Source organism: Strix aluco, chromosome 21 (assembly GCF_031877795.1).
Source record: "Strix aluco isolate bStrAlu1 chromosome 21, bStrAlu1.hap1, whole genome shotgun sequence".
Taxonomy (NCBI): domain Eukaryota; kingdom Metazoa; phylum Chordata; class Aves; order Strigiformes; family Strigidae; genus Strix; species Strix aluco.
This window is the reverse complement of record NC_133951.1, coordinates 14,435,943-14,457,708: the sequence shown is the minus strand read 5'-3', so window position 1 is coordinate 14,457,708 and position 21,766 is coordinate 14,435,943. Positions and strand designations below refer to the sequence as shown.

The window sequence follows — 21,766 nt, the reverse complement described above, 5'->3', positions numbered from 1 at the left end:
AGGGCTGTCGCAGTGCTTGTCAGCCCAGGCATTATTTCATTCAGGGACCATTAGGTTCCCCTGTTTTGCCGCTTGCCGGGGCTGCTGGTGCTGCAGAGGCGCAGAACTACGGCTCCCAGCGTGTCCCTCCCACCGGTGCTGCCCGTCCGTCCCCGTCCATCCCTGGGGCTGCTCGGGTCGGCAGCGGGGGGCTGCAGGGGGCGAGAACCCCTTGGGGAGCGGGATGGCGACGGGTTTGGCTGCGCGATGCTTGTTGACGTCACGGGGAAACGGCTGCTGCTCTGCACCCTGCGCTGCCTGCATCCTCCCCGGGGCTGCCTGCGGCGCGGGAAAGGCCCCGTGTCCCCTGGCAGCCCCCAGCTCCTCCGGGCAGGGTTATGGGGCTCCGGCCCCCCGGCAGCCGGGGCCGGCACCAGGAGCAGCCCCTTCCCTGGGCCAAGTGCCTGGGGGGTCCTGGGGACCCACGGCAGCACCCTGGGAGGGCAGCCAGGCAGCACCAGCCTCCAGCCGGGTGCTCCCCTCTCGGGGTGCCCGGCTGTGTGGGGGACCCGTGGTGCAGTGCGGGCCGGGGTGCCGGGGGGCTCTGATGGGCGTCCCTTGCTCGCACATGCATGTCCCTCCCGGGGGCGTGGGGGATGTTCCCACCTGGCACTTTGTGGGGCAGCTTTCTGCATTTCCGTTAAAAGAAATTCTGATTATTAACAGCCCGTGGCCCTCATTTACTAAACGAGACAGGATATTAGTGCGGTACCCGAGACCGAGCACAGAGCAAAGCCGGCGGTATCTAACACAGCACGGGGGGCAAAAGCAGCGCCCCACCACCCGTGCCGCTCGTCTGGGCAGGATGCCGGCAGGGCTGCGGCACGGCCCTGTGCCAAAACCCCCCTGTGCCAAAACCCCCCCGGCCCCCGGGACGGCAGCAGCGGGGTTGGGACCTGAGGCCTTCGCTGTCACGGGAAGCGCAGCACGTGCAGCTGCGTCCCGCTGAGCCTCGGCAGAGCACCAGGCTGAGGGGCTTGGGGGAGCCCCCGGGGCCGGGGGAGCCCCCTGAGAGCCGGCTGCGTGATGCCGCTCCCCAGCCCCGGAGGGGACCCCGAGGTCCCCTGAGCACCGTCCCCTGCGCGGTGTCCCCAGCCCTGCCCACGGCTCAGCCCCCTGCCACCAGCCCTGCGCAGCGGCTGCTGCAGCAGGCAGGAGGTGGATATCATCTTTAGCTGATTAAATGTCCCTCATTAACGAGTTTCTTTAATTAATGAAGTTTTTTTGTTTGCTCCACTTGCTTTCTCCCCACCGCACTCTGCCTCCTCAGCACAATCCAGGCCATTTCCTTTCAAGTCAGTCGGCGCGTGGGGCCGGTTCCTGCCGACGCCGCACTTTGGTGATTGCGCCTGTCAGCTCGGGGCTGACGACGCCATTTTTAACATTTGCTCCTTTTAAAGAAAATAACGCACCGGGAGCCCCCGGCCGCAGAGAACGTGTCTGAGCAATTAGCCGAGTGCAGAGCACCTGCGCTAACGAGGGGGCACCCCTCAATGTGCCGCCACACCTCGCCCGCGATGGGCAGCCAGCCGTGAGCTGCCCCCAGTTATCGACCGCTCGTCAGCAACTGTCACCTGCTGCCACCCGCCTCTGGCCACTGACCGGCAGTGCGGTGGCCCCGTGGTGGCCCGCAAGGCCAGCAAGCCGTGCCCGTGCTCAGCCAGAGCCTCCGCTCGCACACAGAGTCAGGATTTACAACCCGGGGCCAGTCCCCTTGCCCGCGACCGCCGCAGACGTGCCCAGAGTTTCCTCCAAAAGCCTCGTGGCCACCTCGCTGCCTCGGCCCGTCCCTAGCCCAGGGCAACCCCCACCCAGCCAGCTCTGCCAGCTGCACGCGGGCCAGTGCTGCTGGTGCAGGGTGCCAGGGCAGCACGGCACCACCGGCTCCCAGTACAGCACTGTCAGGTCCCAGTACAGGCAGCACAGATCTGCAGGCAGCCGTGGGCAGCCAGCCCAGCTCCAGCCCCGATGCCTGCGTCCATCCCACTCCTTCCACTGGGAACCAGCAGTGAGGGACCGGGGTCCAAACCCCATCACAGCATCCAAGGAGGCCACCAAGATGTTCCTCCAAGCTCCAAAGCCTCAGCGGGCAGCACATCCATCAGGCAGCGCGCGCATTACTCTGACCCAGCCTGGCTCTGCTCGCTCGCCCGCTGCCCGGGTGTCCCCTTGCCGCATGGCGAGACAGCCCGAGGCACCAGCCGAGCGCAGGGAAGGGCGTCGAGCAATTCCCTGAGCGCACCCGGGCCTGCACCGGGGCAGCTCCGACACGGGACCCCACTGTGCCCCCCTGTGGGACACGGCGCTGGGGACAGCCCGGGAGGCCACCAGGACCGTCCGCCCTCGTGCCCGCGGCTCAGAGCATGGCGGTGGAGCAGCGACGTGCTGTGCTGGGCAGCAGAGATGGGCCGCGCACCCCCCGCGCCCCCCCAGGGGTCACACAGCCGTGCCGTCACTGCGGGGCCGTGCCCGGCCGCGGCTCATCTGCGTGACAGCCACAACGTCCCCCCTTCGATCCAGCCGCTCGCTCATGCTAATGACTGTCAACATGAAACAGAGGCCGTGAAGGGGAAGAAAATTACTCCCTGAAAAGGGATTGACTGATCCCCGTCATTTCTCAAGGAATCACTGACCTGTGAATATTTCATTACCCAAAATGCTGCGCCATCCATACAAAGCAGCGCGCCCGGCCCCGAGCGGGCACCAGCCACAGAGCCCCGGGCTGCGGCGGGGGAGCGGGGTGCTCGCTGCGGGGACGGGGTGCTCACTGTGGGGACATCCCCAGCCCCAGGAGGGACGAGCCCTGCCCGCTGTGGGGGGCAGGAGGAGATGGCCCCAGAACAGGGGCCATCGCGGCCCCACAGAGAGCTGGGGGGGGACAACAGGGGAACACCCGCCCCCCTGAGAAGGAGCTGTGGAAGGAGGTGAGGAGCTGCGGGGGCTGGAGGGAGCAGCCGCGGTGCTTAATGTCTTCATTAAGGGGAGGCGGGTGGGGGGGGTGAGAGCCCGCTAATGGCATCTGCCGGGGATGCGGGAGTGGAAGCTCCGCACAGAGCAGCGGAGCTGGGGAGAGCGGGCAGGACCCCAGCGGTGGAGAGGAGAAGGAGGAGCGGGAGGAAGGCAGGGCAGCTGCCGGCATGGGAAAAAGACCATTTTTCTGGGCTGCCACACACCATCCCAGCACCTTCTGCCCCCGCTCCCCTGCGCCAGGACCCTGCCAGTGGAGCTGCCCAGGGCAGCGGGGCCAGATCCTGCCCTCAGCCCCATGAGTCCCCCCAGCACAGTCCCCCCGGCACGGCCAGGGCCAGAGGCTGCCTCCCCCCTGCCCACGGGAGCCCAGGGACGAAGGCCGCGGCGGCCGTGCGATGCCCGGGAGGAGCGGGACAAGACGCCAGCCTGGCGCAGACCGGCCCGTGTCCCCGTCACCTCCTGCGTGGAGCAGGGGGGGAGCAGGGTCCGACCCCGGCTCCACCAGCCGGAAACTTCGGAGCTGAGGCTGCATGAAATATTCATGAAGTAAATGGTGCAATTTCATCTGCATTCAGCCAACTCCATCTATATTTCAGAGTATTATGAAATGATAATGTTGTGTAACCGAGGCGAGGCGGGGGTGCCTGGGGGGGGGCTCCCGGCCACCCCCCGCCTGCGCGTGGCTGACACCTCCCTGGCTCGCGTGTACCTGTGCCGCTGCGCCGGCGAGGGACCCACCGGGCCGCAGCACCGCCAGAGACGCGCCAGGATCCGGCCCACAACGAGCGGGAGGAACGCAGCACCGGGACACGCGGCACCCGCCTCCCTCGAGCAGAGCCCGGCATCGCCGGGGCCCACCTGCAGCAGCTCCCGGCCCCGAGCAGACGCTGCTGGAGGGCAGCAGCCAGGCCGGATCCCCCCGGCACAGCTCTTCTTACCGGCACACCAGAGCGATGCAGACGCGGCGTGCGCGGTGCTGGCCAGGATTCCCAGCAGCGCTTGGTCCCTAAGGGCCACCAAAGGCTTTGGGACAGACAGACACAGGCTGCAGAGCCTGGGGATGGGCTGGAGAGGACCCGAGTCCTCGGCAGCACCCGCCTGAGCTACCGGCTCCTCCCGAGCCCTGCAGAGACCGGGGTGTCTGATGCGGGTGCCCACACTCTGTGCCGGGGGCTGCCCTGCCTGCTGCTGCCAGCGGTTCTAGGGGGCAGCCACTGCCTCCCCACTGCTGGCAGGGACTGGGGGGCTCAGGGAAGGGCTGAGGGTGCCTCATCCCCAGCGCACCCCAAGGAGAGGCACAGAGGGGCTCTGGAGGGGACAGGGCACCTTTGGGTGCCAGCTAAGCCCGGGGGTGGCTGTCACAGCCCAGGCAGAGGCGGGCAGAGCCTGGAGAGGAGCATCCTCCTCCAGTGGGGCCCCGCGTTGGCAGGGCCACGGCCCCTCTGCAGCCCTAGAGCGGGTCCCACCACGGGTGCGGGGCGGTGAGCGCGGACCAGGGTGCCCGGCCCATTGCGAGTGCCCGAGAGCTGCCGCTGCCGGGGCTGCCGCAGCGGGTGCGGCCTGGCTGGATCCAGAGAGCTCGAGACAACAGCAGGATGAGCGGCCACGTCCGCCGGCCTCACGCCTCCGCCGCTCGCACCACGCCGGCTCCAGCCGCCATCGCCGCGCCCTGCCCCGCCGCTCGCAGGTCGCTGAGGAGCCCAGCCAGCACCGCCCGCACCCTGCCCCTGCCCCTGCAACGCCCTTCGCACCCAGGAGCCCACCCACGGCCCCGCCACTGTCGCCCTCACACCGCGCCAGGGCTCTGGCACAACTGCACGTGGCGCTCGCTCACGCGCAGCCTCGCAAGCGCGCACATGCTCGCACCGGCCAGCGTGGGAGCTCGGGGAACTGTGGACCTGCGTGTGCGCCCCGACGAGCTCTCTCACACAGCCCTCTCTAATAGGCAGTCAGGAGCATAATTTTTCCTCTAATTACATATTCAGCACTTCTGAGAAAATGAGATTTTGGTAATTCAATTGGACTGAGAAGCAGGGCTATAATAAAATGAAATTTGTAACAATCGCGCAGTTAAATTAGTTAAATGGAGAGGAAGGAGCTGTGGAAAATTGACCCCTCGATCTCCTAAAGACTAATCAGACATTTGAACCGAGCTGTGCTAACAAAGCCCCCAGGGTGTTGTGGCGGCAGAGCGAGGGGGAAACCAGAGACGCCACGAGGGAAGAGCTGGAAAACAGCCGGGACCGCATGGTGCCGTGGAGGGAACGACCCCCCGCCAGCTCCGGCCATCACCAGGACCCAGCGGCCAAGGCCCAACGCCATCGCCAGAAGTGCTCGGCTGGGTGTCGGGCCTTGGCCACCAGGTCCTGGCGATGGCCAGTGTCATGGAGGCCACAGTGGCCTCCGGCTCCTTGCCAGGCACCGGCGCACGAGGGTGCATGGAGGATGGGGGGAGGTCCCTCTCTGCCAGCGGGACCACAGCAGCCGTGTCCTGCGCTGGGAACAGCCACGAGTGGGGACAGGCAATGCACGGACACCGGGATGGGGACAGCCATGCCACATCACATCACACCACCCCACGGCACAGCACGGCACGCCGGTCGGGAGAGGGGCATCCCGCAAGCTGGAGGGGCTCTGCAGCAGGTACAAAGTAATTAGCCTCAATATTTATCTTGTTGTTCGTCTTTTTTATTTTTTCTTGTGAAAGAAAAGGAGAAAAAGACGAGTTTCTCATTTGCAAGTTAATTAGTCTAATTAGCTCTAATTAAGAGCTCCCCACACAATGCAGATCACAAATAAGCTGCCACTGTCGCCTGCTCCTGCTCTTCTCTCCCCATTTTTGATTCTATACCAGAGCCGTTCGAAGGCCGCGGCCGGTACCGCGGCGGGGAGATGCCGAGTGGGCGCAGCCGGGGCGAGGGGACGTGGGATCCCCCCAGCCTGGGGGCCGCTCCCCCGCTGCGGCCGGTGCCAGGGCTCCTCTGGGCACACACAGGGCCCCGTCCCCGAGCCAGAGCTCAGCTCACCCCGGGCTCTCCGACCCCACACCGAAGCAGGACCCGCACGTGCCGCCCCTGCTGCCCTCCCTGGGCAGCTCCTGCCCGCACGAGGGGCTCTGCCCGCACATCCCGGCCGGCCCCGCTGCACACCCGGTCCCTGCGCGTCCTGCCAGGCGGCCGGGGAGGGGATGGAGCCAGCACGGCCCCTGCTTGCAGCCCAGGCCCTGAGGCTCGAGCTCCGGCCCTGCCAGCGCCGCGTGTCCCCGGCCAGCCTGGGCCAAAGCACGGGGACGGGAATCTGCCGGTAAACACCGGCCGCACGGGCCCGAAAGCCGCTGAAGGGTGTCGGCAGCACGCGCTGCCCCCCAGCCCTGCCGAGAGCTGCCGGAGGCCGCAGGGTGGGTGCAGGATCCCCAGCGCGGTGCCGGGCACGGAGCAGAGCGGGGGACGAGCGGCCGGGGCAAGCCGGGGCACACGGGCAGCTGGCCACGGCGCTTTGCCGCTCAGCTTCGCCCACGGGCCCCCTCGGCACCGCCGGGCCCCTCCTCTCGCCGGCTCTGGCACAGCTCGGCTGGAGGGGGACGCGATGGCGCGGGGGGCTCAGGGAGAGGGGCCGGGGGCCCAGCAGCACCCTGTGCCCACCCGCCGCGCCGCCGGGGAAGAGCTGCCGCGGGGCGCTGGAGCCGCGACAATCATGGCAGCTTATGTGTCATTTTCCACTCGGGTTATGCGAGCGGTGAGGGATCGCTGCTGGGAGACGGGGGAAAATCATGACAAAGTGCTGCACACCCGGCGCTCCGGCAAGGGGGAGCGGGAGCAGCCAGACCTGCCTCGTCCCCCCGCCACAGGGCCACCGCCGGGGCCACCACCCCCACGTGCTGCAGCGATGGCCCTGCCGGCTTGCACCAGCCACCGCGCCTGGCCACTGGCCACAGGGACCTGCTGGGCACACGGCCAGACACGCTCCAGCCCCAGAACCCATTTCATGCTGGCGGGGGCCCCCCCGGGACTGGGGTGCAGCAACCCCCTGGCTCTTTGATGGCGGGGAACGGCCGAGATCCCATGACAGGTCCCCAAGCACCTCGCCTCCCGCAGCAGCACCGGCCGGTCCCGCACACCGGAGCCCTGGAGCACCAGCACAGAGCAGGGGCTGCCCCAGCACCGCTCCCGCGCTGTCCCCGCAAACTGCCCCCCCCGACTGGGTCTCCTTCCAGCGCTCGTCTCGCTGCATTAGCGCTGCCAGGGATCCCGGCGCAGCGGCGCCGCTCGCACGGGGAATGGGGCGAATCCCGCTGATGCCATGAGAACCCCGTTAGCAGCCGGGATGCAAAGGCTGCTGGGGAGGGGGCCCTGCCCCGGGGGGGCACCGGAGCTGGTCACCGCGGGAGCCGGCTGGGCGCCCGGGAAGGTGCCAGGGGAGCAAAGTGAGAACCCAGCAGGGGGACTGCGGGGCTTGTAGGGGATTTGGGAACCGCACCCGCCCCCAGCCCCGGGGGTGCCTGTGCTGCGGCGGCCACCACAAACCCTGTCACCCGCTGGGACGTGGCCTTGCGCTGCTGGCGGTGCCAGCGCTGCCAGGCCGGACGAACGCCGAGGTTAAAGCCCTGCTGGGGCTGCCCGCGGTGCAGCGGAGGTGCGGAGCCCCACGGGCAGCCTGGAGCCCCGCGCCTGCTCGACGGCAGCGGCATTTCACCAAACCAGTCATCACAGCATGGCCGGGACTGCAGAGCCCCCTGGCCGCATGCTGCCGGGCTCACACCGGGGCTCACACTGGCCCAGCGGGGCTCCCCAGGCGACAGCCACTGCCGCAGGAGCAGCCGCAGGGTGCCGAGGCCCTGGCACAAGCACACGGGGTGACCTGGCTGCCGTGGCCCTGGCAGGAACCTCAAAGCTGCAGCTTCCCACGGGCTTGGAGCCCCCTCGGCCCCGCCGCCCCTGTCTGGGGGTCCCAGCTCGGGGAAGAGCCGTTATTTTACAGACGCCAGCCCAGGGATCGGGGCAGTGCAGCTCCTGCTGCCCGCAGAGCGCCCACGCCGGGCTTGGGGCCCCACAGCCAAGGTCCCTCTGGCGCGACAGACACGATGCACCCACACACCCGAGTCCTGGCCGGGGCCAGCAGCCCCGTGGGGAGCGCAGCTGGGGAGCCAAGTCACCGCCGTGACTCTGTGGGGAGCCGGGGTGCTCAGCCCCTGCACCCAGCACCCTGCCTGGCCCCGGCTACAAATCCTGGAGCCGTCCCAGCCCCGGGGCAGCGCAGAAAATCCCGTTTCAAATGCACTTTCCTACTTGGATGCCAGGCCCTGAGCAAGGGCGGCCGCGGGCCGGGGGCAGCAGGAGCTGGCGTGGGCAGCCTGCGCCTGCTCTCCTAATTAGCCGTCTTCTTTGTTAAACCATACCCCTCCACCAACTGCCTGTAATGCTTTAAAGAATGATAGATACTAAATCTAATTTAATCTACTCATTCACCCATCACTATAGTACTAAAATAGGAATATACCTATAAAAAGAGCATCGCCAGGCAGTGTAGGCCTAAATTACAGCTATTGTGGGAAAACCAGCTTTGCAAAGCCAAAATTAATGTCAGTGTTTTCAATATAACAACAAAAAAAGAGGAAAACATGTTTTTTGCGGCTTTAAAGCCTGTCCTCCGCTGTGCAAGGCGGCCGCTGCAGTGCGGGCGCTGGGCCGGAGCCGGGAGCCGCTGCGCCGGGTCTCGCATCCGAGCGACGCGCGAGCAGGGGGAGAAACCAGGTTTGAGACCAACCCGCTGCTGCAACACGCTACGATACTGCTCGGAATAGACTTGCTCCCTAAAAATATAATATGCTAAACTTGGCAGCAGCCCTTTTGGAAAGGAATTTTCCAAGCAGCCTTTTGCAGAGGCTGTTTCCCAGCGGGCCAGGCGCTGCTCAGCCAAGTCTCCTGCGCCGTGGGCTGGGCACCGCGCTGCGACCGTGGGCACCGGGGATGGCACCGGGGATGTCCCCTGCGAGCGGCACCTCGGGGGCAGCTCGGTGGCGGGTTTCAGCCCATCTGCCCATCACCCTGCGCTCGCGCCCAGCCCCGCACGCTCAGCCTGGCCTGCACCGCGCTCCAGCACTGACGCTGCGCCTCAGAGCCCGGGTCTGTTTCGGGTCAGCACCGTGCCTCGGCCCGAGCAACGAGCTGCTCACGTGTAACTACAGCGGAGACGCTTCTTCCACAGCGACAGATTCCTCTGTTAACAGAATGAAGCCAAAGTCCCCCTTTGCCCCCAGGTCCTCGCTGAGCAAGAGCTAAACAGCACCACCAAGCCCCACCAAAGGATGCGGCGTTCCCGCTTGCCCCGCCGGCGCAGCCGCTCCACCGTGGGCACCCCCAGCCCTGCTGCCTGCCCTGCAGCCCCTCCTGGCCCCCCAGGAGCCCCGCTCTGGCACTGGGGCTGGAGCACAGCAGGGTTGGGGGGGGATTCCTGCACACAGCACGGCTGCCCCACACGGTGCCGCGACCCACGGCACCCACGGCTGAGACCAGGGCGCTCACGTGGTGGGAGCTGAGCGAGGCGTGAGGTCCCCGCAGCCGCTTGGATGAGCCATTCCCGCTGCCAGAGCCTGCTGGGAGCTGCATTTTCCCTGGCGTGGGGATAATCAAAGTTTTGCAGACAGCTTACTTTCTTGGTCGTTCCTTCAAATACCGGCACTGTCGAAAACGCCGGGGCTGGGGAGCTACTGAATGCGAGCAGCCTTCTCAGGAACAAATCCTGCAAACGCCAGCCAGCTCCCTGCGGGCAGAGCACGTGCCCGAAGGGGGTGAGGCCAGTTACTCTGTGCAGACTCTGTGGCCCCCCAGCTCTTGGCCCACCCTGGCGCAGTTGGGTGCGTGTTCCAGCACAGGAGGAGCTGGTGGCCACCACAGGCCCTTGTAGCCATGGGGCTCAGGCACCATCTGGGGGTATTTGCCCACCCCAGGCCTGATGCACGGACATCTGCCTCCCTACATACACGCACAATCCGGACAGGGAACCATAACCCGGGAGGGGGGGTCTTGCCTGAGCCCCCCGCATACCCCACTTCACAGCACCTTGGGGGAGAGTGGGCCAGGGCCGAGCTCCGCAGCGGGCACGTGCCCACGGGCAGCGGCAGTGTCGTTCCCCATGTGCTCCTCCAGCGCAGGCGTGCCGAAGGTGCACACATCCTAAATCCAGAGCGAGCTCAGGGCTAAAACATCAGGCGCTGGCCCACTGCTCAGCTGGGTAGGATGAGGAGCCCGGCGTGGTGCGTGCCCTGTGCCCCTTCCCCACGCGATGGTGGCCGGTGACGTCCCTCTGCCTCACGCCTCATTGTGACACGCACCAGGAACAGCCCGTCCCCAGCGCTGGGTGCAGAACCTCAGCAAGGGACAAGCCCTGGGAAAAGGACGGAGATTTTGGCCTCCATCATGCCCATTAGCTCGGTGAAAATCCAACTCCAAATCTCTTAATAAAACCCTCCTTCCTGGCTCGTGAGTCCAGACCTGCTGCCAAGGAGCAGGAGGCTTCTGGGAGAGCGTGGAGGAAGAGACGCTAAACACGACGGTGAAATTAAAACAAACAGGGCGAGGGGGGAACCAGGAGCTGCCGGGTGCGAAGAGCCACGCACGGGGGAAAAGCTTCCCCTTCCCAGCGACCCCAAACTCCCCTTGTGCGTGGCCCAGCTGGGCGCCAGCAGCAGGCAGCCCATGCCTGCCTGCAACGCTGCCGGCCCCCGCCGCCTGCAGCCGCAGCCCCCGGAGCCGTCAGGCAGCGCAGCCGCTCCGTGCCGGAGCTCCCGGGGCGAGCGGCGCAGCCGAGGTGGCCGGGGGATGAGGGGATCCCGGCCAGAGAGGGAAATGGGAAACCCCCCGCGCTGCCGCCCGCTCCCAACACAGGCTCCGGGCCCTGCGCTGGCTCAGAGCACCCCTGCGCTCCCTTCCGAGGGACAGACCCCCCCCAGGGACGGGGGGAGGCTTGGGGGTGGTTGCTGCTTGGTGTCAACGTGCCCGGGCGGCTGAGCCGCGGCCGCAGGAACCTCGGTGCAGCCTGGGGAAGCCGTCACCGAAATCCAGCCCAGCCTCAGCTCTCCCCAGCCTCTGCCTGCAGGAGGGTGCAATAAATCACGCTCCCGTCTTGGCCGGCCTCTGCAGCAGCCCCCGCGTCAGCCCGGGCCCCGCGCACACCCCGCAGCCGCCGCCGCACTTGTGTAACCAGCGGCAGCACCGGCTTTGCCAACCCCATCCCCGACGCGCCGGATGGAGCGACCCTGGGCCTCGCCGGCCCCACTGCCGGCCACGAGCCCGCTCGGACCCAGGCCACGGGCATCCCGAGGGACCGAAACGCTGCCCAGCCCTTCCCCGCCGGGGCGGGAGAGTTTGCGCCCGCGGCGCCTGCCCTCGGCTGCCGGGTGAGCTGCGCAGGCCGTGCCGAGCGCGGTGAGGATGCTATGAATTTTTAAACTCCTGAAAGCACAAATGGAGCGGTTCGCCTGGCTGAAAGACGGGATTTCCGACGCAGCAAAGAGGCTTTTGAAGAAAACGCTGCCTCTCCCGAGCTGCGCGTCCCCTGGGACGACGAGCCCGGGAACCCGGCGTGCCGGGTCCAGCACGGGACCCAAGGGCAGCCCCGCGGAACAGAAGTTAAGAACCAAACCGACAGGCCGGGCACCCTCTGGCTGGGCCACCCCGTGCTGGGGCTCGCCCGGCCCCACCACCCCCCCGGGTCCCTCTGCAGCACCTTCCTGTTGGCAGCGAGACCAACCCCTGCACACTCGACCCCGCTGCAGACACACGCGACACGGTGGCACATGCACACACACACACCCCTGCACACGCGTGTGCACGCACAAGCTCATCACCTTCCCTTCTCCCCAGAGGCGGCTCAGGCCATGCAGGAGCCTCGTCCCTTTATCCGAGCATCCATCATCATCGCCTCTGCCGAGCGGCAGCAGCACCGAGGCGGGGAACGCGCTGGACCCGCGCCGGTGGCTCTGCCTGCCGCACTGCCCGCGTCTCAGCCGCTCGCCAGCCCCGGTCGCGCTCCCAGCCGCCTCGGCAGAGAAACCGGAGAAACCCCAAAGGAATCGCGGCCGAGGACCGCTAGCCACCGCTGCAACGCAACTCGCCGCTGCCGTGGGGCTGGCGCCAGCGAGGCCCCGCGGCCGGGGAGGAAGCAGTTAAGCTCCGACCCTCCGCCGAGAGGGAACCGGCCAGAAACACGTGTGAACCGGAAAGCAAAAAAATCCCCCGGAGAGGGTGACTTACCTGTTGGAGGTAGAGGAAGGCTGGAGGACAGGGGAGAGAGTGAGGAAGCATGCCTGAGTTGGAGACAAGGAGGCAGCCCGAGTTAGCCATGGAGCACAGCATGTGTCGACAGGTAGCCGTGAAGCTGCTCGCGGGTCCGTCCTCTTCCGCACAACCGCTATCCTCGTCTTCCCGGCTCGCCCCTCGGGCTCTCCCCTCCTCGGCCGTCCCTCCCGACCCCTCGGCGCTAGTTAGGAGGGATTCATCTGCGCCGCGTGCCCCGGGAGCCGCGCTCGCCTGGTCACTTCGGTGCCATCAGACACTGGCACTGAGCGCACGGTCTGCAAAGGGTGTGTGTGAGCCAGAGCGGGAGCGGGGAGAGAAAGGAAGGGGAGGAGGAAGGGAGAGAGGGCGAGGGAGCGAAATAAAAGGGGTGGGAGTTGGAGGAGGAGGGGGAGTCCCCTGTGCATTCAGACATCAAACAGAGCTCTGTATAAAATGAAGAGAATCCGTAATGACATGAGAACAGCTGATCCCGCACTTAACCCCTCCGCCGCCGCCGCTCGCAGATGGCTTCCCCGCCGCCCGGGCAGCCCCTCGCAGCCCCCGGCCACGCGCCGCCGCGCCGGGGCAGCCGGCGGGCAGGATGGGGCCGAGCGGGCAGAGCCGTCTCCCTTCCCGGCGCTGGCTCCCAGGGGATGGAGAGGGTCTTACCGGGAGTTTCGCTGGTGCGACACGGGCGCCCCGGGAAGCCGTGCCGAGCAGCCGGCCCTTGCAGCCGCGGCAGCCCCCGCGATGGCAGCGCCTGGCCGCCGCGGGACTCCCCCACGCACACACAGCCGGACACGTGCACACGCACCACGCTCTCCGTGGGAGACACACAGGCAGACGGGGACGGCCGCGCTGGCAGGGACGGGCAGGGAGCCATGCAGCAGACCCAGCTCCGCCTCCCCCGAGAGGCACATACCCGCTCGGGCCTGCAGCCCCGCCGCATGCACGGCCACGGCAGCCACTGCACGGCCACGGGCTCACCCCAGCGTGGGCAGGGCCGGCAGCCCACCGGCCTTCCCTGCCAGAGCAGCCACGGTCATAGCCTCGGCGCTGCCTGCGCACCCCGGGCGCTGCCAGCTCGGCCCCGCTGGCAAGGGGGAGCCCGGCACCCCGGGGTGACACGGAGGGGCCCTGCCTGCGGGCGCCAGCCTCCCCGGAGCGATGGGGACCCCCTGCCCCGAGCACCCTGCAGCGGGCAGAGACCGGCCCCGGCAGAGCTCGAGAGGCTTTTTGGCGTTTCGGACTGGCCTGTCGGTGCTGCCAGCAGACCTGACGCATCAACACCACGCACACCTCCTGTCACAGCTGCCATGGCAATAGCCTACGTGCCGGTGCCCGCAAGGGACAGCGGCGTCGGAACACACGTGTGCTCGTTCAGGTCCCCGGTCCCACCTCGCGCCTCCCGCCGTCGCAGCCCCGGCACCCTCAGTGCCGGCACGGGGGTCCCTGCCCCAGCACCCCACAGCACCGGCGTTGCCTCGCACCCGACTTCAGAGACGTGGCCGGCGACGAAGCCGCCGGGACGGCGTTGGGCTTGGGTATGTGGGCAAGGAAACCTGGGCTCGGTTCAGTTTCCATCTTGGCCAAATATGATGCACAAAGGCAGGTCTGTGCCAGCAGCTGCTGATGCTCCGGCTCCACCGGAGCCTCCGGCACACGACCAGCCCTATTCGGAGGCTGGGATTTTCCACAGTCTCCCCAGACATAGCGACATGCTGCAGTGTCCTGGTACACTCGCAGCGGTTCCCGTTTCTGCTGCAGATACTCACCGGCGTGTGGCACGGCCGGCCCGCAGCCGCCCGGCAAACCAACAGCTCCGGGAAAAGCCGTGCCGAGGAAGCGGCGACCGGGACTAAGGGGGTGCCAGCCCCCCCGCTGTGTCCTGCTGCTGGGGTGACCACGCTCCAAAGGGACTGCAAGGTGCCAAAGGGGGGGCTGGGGAAGGTTTCTCATTGCCACCTCGGTACCAAGAGCCGGAAGGAGCCTGGGGCATCCTCCGGCCGATGCCTGCGGGGCATGGGGGCTGCAGCCAGCTCCTGTGTCCCACCACAACCGCTCACCCGAGGGACGAGGACCGATCTGGATGCAGGGGCCCATCCAGCACCCCTTGGTTCTCAGACCTGGCACTCCCTGTTCGCCTCCACTTCCCCCTCCCCAGAGACCCCCCATGGCCCCACTGCCGTGCTCTCCCACACGCTCCCGTGCCTGGGGCAGGACACGGGGCAGCTCTGCAAGGGCTGGGGGACGAGGGGTCCCACCAGGCACCCACCTGCACCCGAGCACCGCACAGCACCCTGGCACAGGGCGAGGGACGCCCTGGGCAAGGTGCCAGGCAGCTCCAAAGGCCCTGGGCCGCTCCAGCCCCCCACGGCTCCTGCGCCGCTCTCAGGCAGAGGTGGAAAGGGAAGGGCACGGCCCAGTGCTCTGGGCTCGCGGAGCCCAACCAAGTGAACCCCGTGAGCCGGGAGCCAGCTCCGGGATGAGGTAATCTGCCCGTCCTCCCCCGCGCCGGAGCCTGGCTGCGGGCAGGGTGACTCAAAGGCGCTTCTGGCCGGTGGCAGCGCCACAAGCCCTGGCACTGCCTCGAGCCAGCAGCCCGCGTCGTGGGCAGGGCCGGCTGGCAGCCGTGGGGCGAGGAGAGACGCTGCTCTGCTGCAGGGACATGCTGGGCAGAGACCCCGGCCCCGCTGGTGCAGACCCTCGGCCCCGCTGCCAGCAGCAGGAACTGGCCGCCGCTCCCCGGGAGAGACACCTCGGCAGTGGCGGGACTGGGCACGGTCCCTCCTCTGGCTGCAGAGGTGTCCCCCCAGCAGTGGGGACCCCCGTGGGACGCGGCCACAGCCGGGCTGCACCAACCCACTGGCCAGCCCCAGAGTGGGGAACGTGTCCCTGGCCACCACCCGCTGCCTCCCCTCACGCCGCAGCTCCCGGCCGCCCCGGTGGCGATGCCGCGCTGCAGCCCTGGCCGATGGCACCGGGGCTGTGCTGGGGCAGCCCCACGGCACCCGGGCCCGAGGAGCCCTGGCCAGAGCTGCCCAGCCCCGCGGAGCCGCAGCCCCGGAGGAACCCCTCCGAAACTGAAGTCTCCTGGAATGAAAGTTTATTTATCTGTTTAATTAAGATGTGTTCACCAGGCGCACAGACCCCGTTCCATCTGTCTCACTTACAGCCGCGTCCCAGTAAAATTAAACCTAATAAATATCAGACGAGGGAAAGCAAAGGGCACATGTAAGATATATGATCAAAGGCAGAAGTTGCACAGGGCTGCAGTTCTAAGCACATCTTTCTCTCTGCCCTTCGGGGATGGGTTGGCGATGCGCTCCCATGCACAGGATGGGGCTGGCTTTCCTTCAAATCAGCACTATTTTCATTTTTTATTTATTTTAAATGAACCCTTGAGGGCTCCTTGGTTTTGTTTTCTGGAAGAGGGAGAGCAACATGGCACCAGGACAGGACCAGGCTCGGCCGCTGGTCCAGGGCCCAGCGAGGTGCCCCAAGCCAAGGGGCAGAGTCTGTGCCGGGAGGGCTGATGGGTGCTCGCCCCCCAGACCACTGAGGGGACCAGCTGGGGACGGCACAATGCTTCGGGCTGCTCCCAGGTGGCCAGAACGTACCGGCCACGCGTGGTCAGGAGCTGGCCCAGTGGCAGGGACCCACCGGGAGCTGCCCAAGCCGGCCACGCGGCTCGGCTGTGGCACATTCCCCAACCCAGGTGCCGAGGGGCCCCCGCGCACGTTGCACCAAGCGCCCGAGCACACGTCAGACCCGCTGAGGGCTGCCCCAACGCCACCCCCAGAGCCCCGAGTCCCCTCCCCGTGGGACACAATGGGAAATGGCAGCCCCCAGCGCCGCAGCCCGCAGCGGGACGCCATCCCCCAGCCCCTCCCGGCACAAAGCGGGGACGCGGTGGCCCAGGGACCTGCTGTGGGGATGCGACGCACGACCGCAGATGGGCTGCGTGCCCCAGGGCCTGCAAGTGTCTGGCCCTTAACAGGACCCCCGTGGCACCCCCAGCACGCTCCACAGTGCAAAACCAGGGTGTGAGCCCGGACGTTGCTGCTTGGGAGAGCTGCCGAAAGGGGACGTGGGTCAGGCCGAGGCGCAGCCGCTGTGGCGAGGACTGGGAAGGTCGGGTGTCCCCCCGTCACGGCGGGGTCAGCCCGCAAGCGCAGCGCCGGCGGCCCCGTGGTACCCAGGGAGCGGGGCACCCGTCTAGTCCTCTCCTCCCACCCACTCCAGAATGCCCCCAAGCCACGGCATTCATTAATTAAAAGCTCATTAGTAGTTAATCATAGGCATAAAGCAATTACATGAAGGCGCTGACGGGTCTGAGCTGCTGTGAAGGGAGGGGAAGGTCCCGCACCCCCCCTTGGCTCGGCCACGGGGATTGTCCCAGCGCTGGGCGCAGACCAGGACAGCGGGAAGGGACGCGCAGAGGTGACGGGTGAGGGCAGCGTGTGCCAGCGGGCCCTGCCCATCACCCCGGTCACCCCCACACCATCGCTGTGCCGCTGCTCCTCCTGCCCGAGCTCCCCCGGCCCTTCTCTGCAGGAGCAGCACCAGGTTTTACTGGGACTGGACTGGGAGAGGGACGCCCCTCCAGCGCGTGACGGGCAGCGAGGAGCAGGGGTGGCCATGCACAGGCTGAGCGTTCCAAAGCACCCCAGTCCCCCAACTGCGGGACCTGCAGGCACAGACCCCCCGCACCGGCACCAGCACAGACCAAAGCGCTTCCTCCTGCTCCCGCACCACCAGCCCCGGCCGTGCCGCGGCTCCCGGCCGGCTCAGCTCACACCAGCCCAGCGCCACGTGCTGCCCCGGCTCCCCACACACCCCCCGTCCCTGCACAGCCCCCTCAGCTTCCTGCTTTCTTGCTCCATCTCTGTAAGACAGATGTGGTTTAAACTAACTGCAGGTATTAGGCTTTTTCTCTGTCTTCCTCTGCTCCTTCATCCTCCTCCTCTAGCGGCTCTCGGGAGGTCACCAGAGCCCCCACCTGCTCTGAATTCCCAAAGAAGCTGGAAATTGTCCCAAAACCCCTGTGCCTTCCCAGCGCTCTTGCTGCTGCCGCCCCAGATCCTGCCTCTGTCCCCCGCTGCTGCCTCCCTGCCTGCCACAGCGGCCGGGAGGTCCCAGGTCCCAGGCGCGGGGGGGGGGTGATGTCAGTACCCGGGTGTGACATCACCAGGTGAGGAGGGGACGGGGACCAACACGCAGCAAGTATCTGCGACAGCAGCTGTGACAGCGGGAAGGGAGGAGAAATGCAGAGAAACACATGAAAGTTTAATGGGATTTAGGGAAAAACCACCTCACTGAAACTTTCCTCGCCGGCTGCGGGGGGGGAGACAGGACGGGGACCAGGAGACGCTTCGACCTCCAGCCAGAGCCGCCAGCACCGTGCAGAGCTGGATATCCCCGGGACGCCCCACTGCCCCCCGGGCCAGCCCTCCTCTGCCCTTCAGCCAACACGGGAAGCGCCTCGGGACCCTCAGTGCCCCCCACAACACGGAGCCCGGGCTGCAGCCGTCCTGCGAGACACGCGAGCAGGGAAATCTGTGTCCCCCCACCACGAGCAAACGGAGCAGAGGCACCTCCCGGTAACCGGCCACATCTGAGCTCTGGGCTCACTGCGGGACACGCGGCAGCTCCTGCGGGGACACGGTTGACGCCTGCGGTTGGGCAGGACAAGCAGGAGCTCGTCACTGCAGCGCGCCTGGCTTCTCGCCTTCAGTCAGCGTGGCCCTTCCTAAAGCCCTTTCACTTGACAAAATATTTACATGAAATGGCAATTAGGCTCCCTAGATTTAATGAGAATTAACGTGCAGGCAGCAGAACATTGGCGGAACAGATGCTGCTGAGCACCTCGAGCTCACGGGCCGGGTGGGCAGCGCCGGCAGCCGCGGCAGGTAAATCGGCAGCACCGCAGGGCCCGACGCGGGACGCAGGAACGCAACTGCAGACCCGGGGACCCGAAACGCTGCCTTCCCAGAGCCCCCCCTTCCCCGCTGCCCAACAAGGGGTTCCAAAGAAAAGGTACCCCCCGCCCCGAGCTGGTGCAATGCTGCACACCGGCCTCGCAGGCTGCAGCGGGGGGGCTCTGGCAGCCTGGGGGGTGCCAGTGCAAGGGTCAGGATGGGACGGTTGAGGCCGGCCGGGGGGTAGCACATCCCCAAGCAGGGGCGAGGACAGGGGCATGCGTGGCACTGCCAGTGGCGGGCACAGGGGCCACCGGGAGCGGCAGACGGGTGACGTGGGCAGAGGGGGAGCACCGGGCAGGAGGTGCTCTGGAAGCAGACACTCAATCCTCATTATAAGGCTTTTTAAATGCACAGACAGGATATTAGCGTTTAAACAGGCTCTAGGACTCCAGGGCAAACTTTAAAAATCATAATATTTATAGAACCCTCCTTCCACTCGCCCCACATGCTCTTTATTTCGCCTGCAATTACTGCTAATTTGAAGACATTTTGCTTTGGCGTCTCAGCCTGTTGCGGTGTCGATTACCGAGCCGCCCGCTGCCGCCTGCCGCCGCAGCGCTCCCCGCAGTGCTCCCGACGGTGGCCACGCTCCCGCCACGCAGGGAAACCAAACCCTCCGCTTCCTCCCACGCTCGCGACGGAGAGACGCCCGCAATGCCAAGAAATGATGCTGAGCCGCTCTGCCGGGAGCGAGGCCCTCGCCCAGCCCCTCTCCCGGCAGGGCTGGGGATGCCGCTGTGCCCGGCGCGATGCCGGGACCCGGCCGGCCCGGACTTGCTGGCCACGTGCACCACGCGGGACAGGGAAAGGGGGGGACCCTCGAGTCAATGCGCTGCGGGGAGCCGTGCTTGGGGCTCCCCCGGGGACAGGCACCCCGGCACTGCTGCCCTGTGCCCCACACCGGCTGCGGCTCCGCGAAGCCACAAGCAGAAGCTCCGGAGCAGTTTGATTCCACGGCCGTGGCGGCTCATTAAGTCCCTGGGCAGAATTACCACCAGCGCAGGAGGAGGCTGCGAGCCCCCACGGGCCGGCGGGGATCAGCGCCGGCACCCAGGTCTCTCATGACAAAGCACCTTATGCCTGAAAGCTGCTTCCCTGAGAAACAATGAATTGGCATTATCCTCCTCCTCCCCGTCAGCTCCTTTCCCCACATGCCCCTTCACCCGGCTCTGCTCCACTCCTTACTCCAAAATCCAGGGGAGCAGGTAACCCCACCAAGGGCTGCCGCACCCCCTGCTCCGGCCCCCCGCCAGCTCGGGCAGCTCCGAGGGAGCAGGAGTGGGGGGGTGGAAGGAGCTGGTGCTACTGGCTTAAGCCCCAGTTCGTGGCTGGGATGCCACGGGGACAGTGCAGAGCCTGACGCTTAGCCCAGCTCCTGCACCTCTGGGGAGGACGTGCAGCCCCCCGGGAGGCTGCTGGCCCCTGCCTCCATCCCCAACTCCTCTGCTCGCTGTCCCAGCCGCCCCTGGAGAGGAGCTCGCACCCACACCCAGCATCCCGTCCCCAAGCAAAGTGCCTGCACAGACCCCATCACGGCCCCCTCCTCCCTCAAAGCCCTTGGGATGGCCGGGGGGGGTCTCAGCCGGTCTCCTGCCACCCGTCCCCCCCAGCGGCTCGACAGCTCCGCTCGGGCAGGGAGAGCCCGAGCCCCCGCAGAGCCCGGCCCTTGCCCCCCGCCGTGCCCCCCAGCTCCGGGCTCAGCAGGGGACGACCAGGCAGCACCGTGCGGGGCTCCAAACCCCCCAAACAGGGACTGTGGTGCCACAGAGCAGCCTCGGGGTCCCCCAAGGGCCCCCCCTTAGTAACCTCAGCCACCAACTTCAATCTTGGGATACAAGCATGGGGGCCACCCCACAAGCACCCTCCAGACCCTGGGTGGGCACCCATGGGGGACGGACGGTGAGAGGTTGGCTGTGGCCCCACGGCCCCCCCGGCACAGCCCCCCAGGCTCCGGCACCCACCACTCAGCACCCCGGCGCAGGGACGGCACAGGGCGTGGGGGTGTTTCTGGGCCGCTGCCCCGTTCCTGCCCAACGCCAGGCCTGGCTCCGGCATCGCAGCCCGGCCCCTGCCCGCAAGCCGTAGGGCAGCGGGTGCCTCGCCAGAGCAGGAAAGCTCTCCCTGGCCAGCGGCCCCGCTGGGATGCAAAACGGCAGCAAGAAAAGACCCCGAGCAAAACCCCGGCAGGGAGGGAGGGGAAATGCCCACCCTTGGTGGTGGTACCTACCCAAAAATACATCATCATGTCGGCGGCGGGGTGCTGAGCAGCTCCGCGGGGTCGGCAGGAGGGTGCTGGGCTGTGCTGGGCGCTGCTGCTCCTGGCTGGGCTCTCTCCCCTCGGGTGCTCGCTGTCCGGCTCCAGCACCAAGGGCCGGCGCAGCCGGGTGCCCGGCACGCTCGCCTCCCTCCCCGGCGTGGCGTGGTCACTCGCCGCGGGCCACCGCACGCTTCAGAGCCGGCTGCCGGCCTCCGACATGCTGCTGCTGGGCGAGCGGGAGAGCCGGGGCCGGGGATGGACGCGAGGGCAGCCCTGGGCGGGCAGTGGGGCAGGGGCTTGTTCACCCCAGGGGGAAAAAAAAAAACCCAAACGGGAGAGGGAGGGATAAAAATGAAACGCTCTCTGGCGTCTTTAAGAGCAAAGGGAGCGTGCGAGGGGCAGCCGCAGCACCGGGGCGGGGGTCCGGGGCCCGGCTGGGCGCGAGGGTGGCGGCAGCGGCAGCTCCGGCGCGGACACTCCGAGGAGCCGATGTCCTGCCTCAGCGTTTTTCAAGCTGTCCTGTCAATAAGGAATCGGCCGCGCTCGCCGTTAACCTGCGAGGTGCCAGCCGGCTGCCGGCACCCCCCGCCACACCGCCCGCTCCCCATCGCTGCTCCCGGCAGGCAGGGGTGCTCGGATGGGCTGTTTTGGGGGGCCCAGCATCCCCCGCTTTGCAGGATGCGGCCGCTGTGGCCTGAGGGGGGGCAGAGCCAGCAGCCCCCAGTCCCTGAGCGCGGGAGCAATGGGGACGGTCCCTGCATGAGCTGGCGGCCCAGGACGTGGCCACTGCGCTCTGCACGAGCAGGACACCCCAAAAGTCCCCCCCAGTGCTGGCACAGTGGCTGGGGGGAGATCCTGTCCCCCAGGAAAGAGCCGCAGGACCGGCCGAGATCCCGCACGGGAGGCGGGGGGAGCACTGGCCGCAGGGGGGGCCACGGTGGCAGTGGGGTCCCGGGGCGAGACGGAGCTTCCCCGCGGGGAGCGGGACCCCGGCCCCCCCGGCACAGCAGCTCGGCTCCGCAGGCACTAAATCTCCCGTCCTCCTGGGGCCCCCGGGAGCGAGGGGACCGTGTGCGCTGAACCAGACGCGGGAGCAAGGGAATAAATAAGAATAAGGGAAGGCACAGGAGCGAGAGGGGTGGCAGCTCGGTCTCTGGGGCCCAGCTGGCTCTGACATCTCCAGCCCCATAATCATATTCAAAGCAGCGCCGGGCTGAGGCATTTCTCCTCCAGCACAGCAA

General features: G+C 67.3%; 1 protein-coding gene across 12 annotated transcripts in view; it reads right to left on the bottom strand.

The window, feature by feature from the left end:
• Positions 1-21,766, bottom strand: part of RBFOX3 (RNA binding fox-1 homolog 3) — a 132,209-nt gene that overhangs the window by 10,735 nt on the left and 99,708 nt on the right. For 9 of the 12 annotated variants that reach the window (XM_074846862.1, XM_074846861.1, XM_074846856.1 and 6 more), the window contains one exon: positions 12,261-12,580. The exons of 1 other annotated variant lie outside the window; for it this stretch is intronic. In XM_074846862.1, the coding sequence (XP_074702963.1) occupies positions 12,261-12,362 (102 nt within the window). In that variant the 5' untranslated portion in view covers positions 12,363-12,580. The remainder of the gene's footprint in view (positions 1-12,260; positions 12,581-21,766) is intronic. 2 more of the 12 variants (XM_074846865.1, XM_074846867.1) reach the window with 2 other exon arrangements.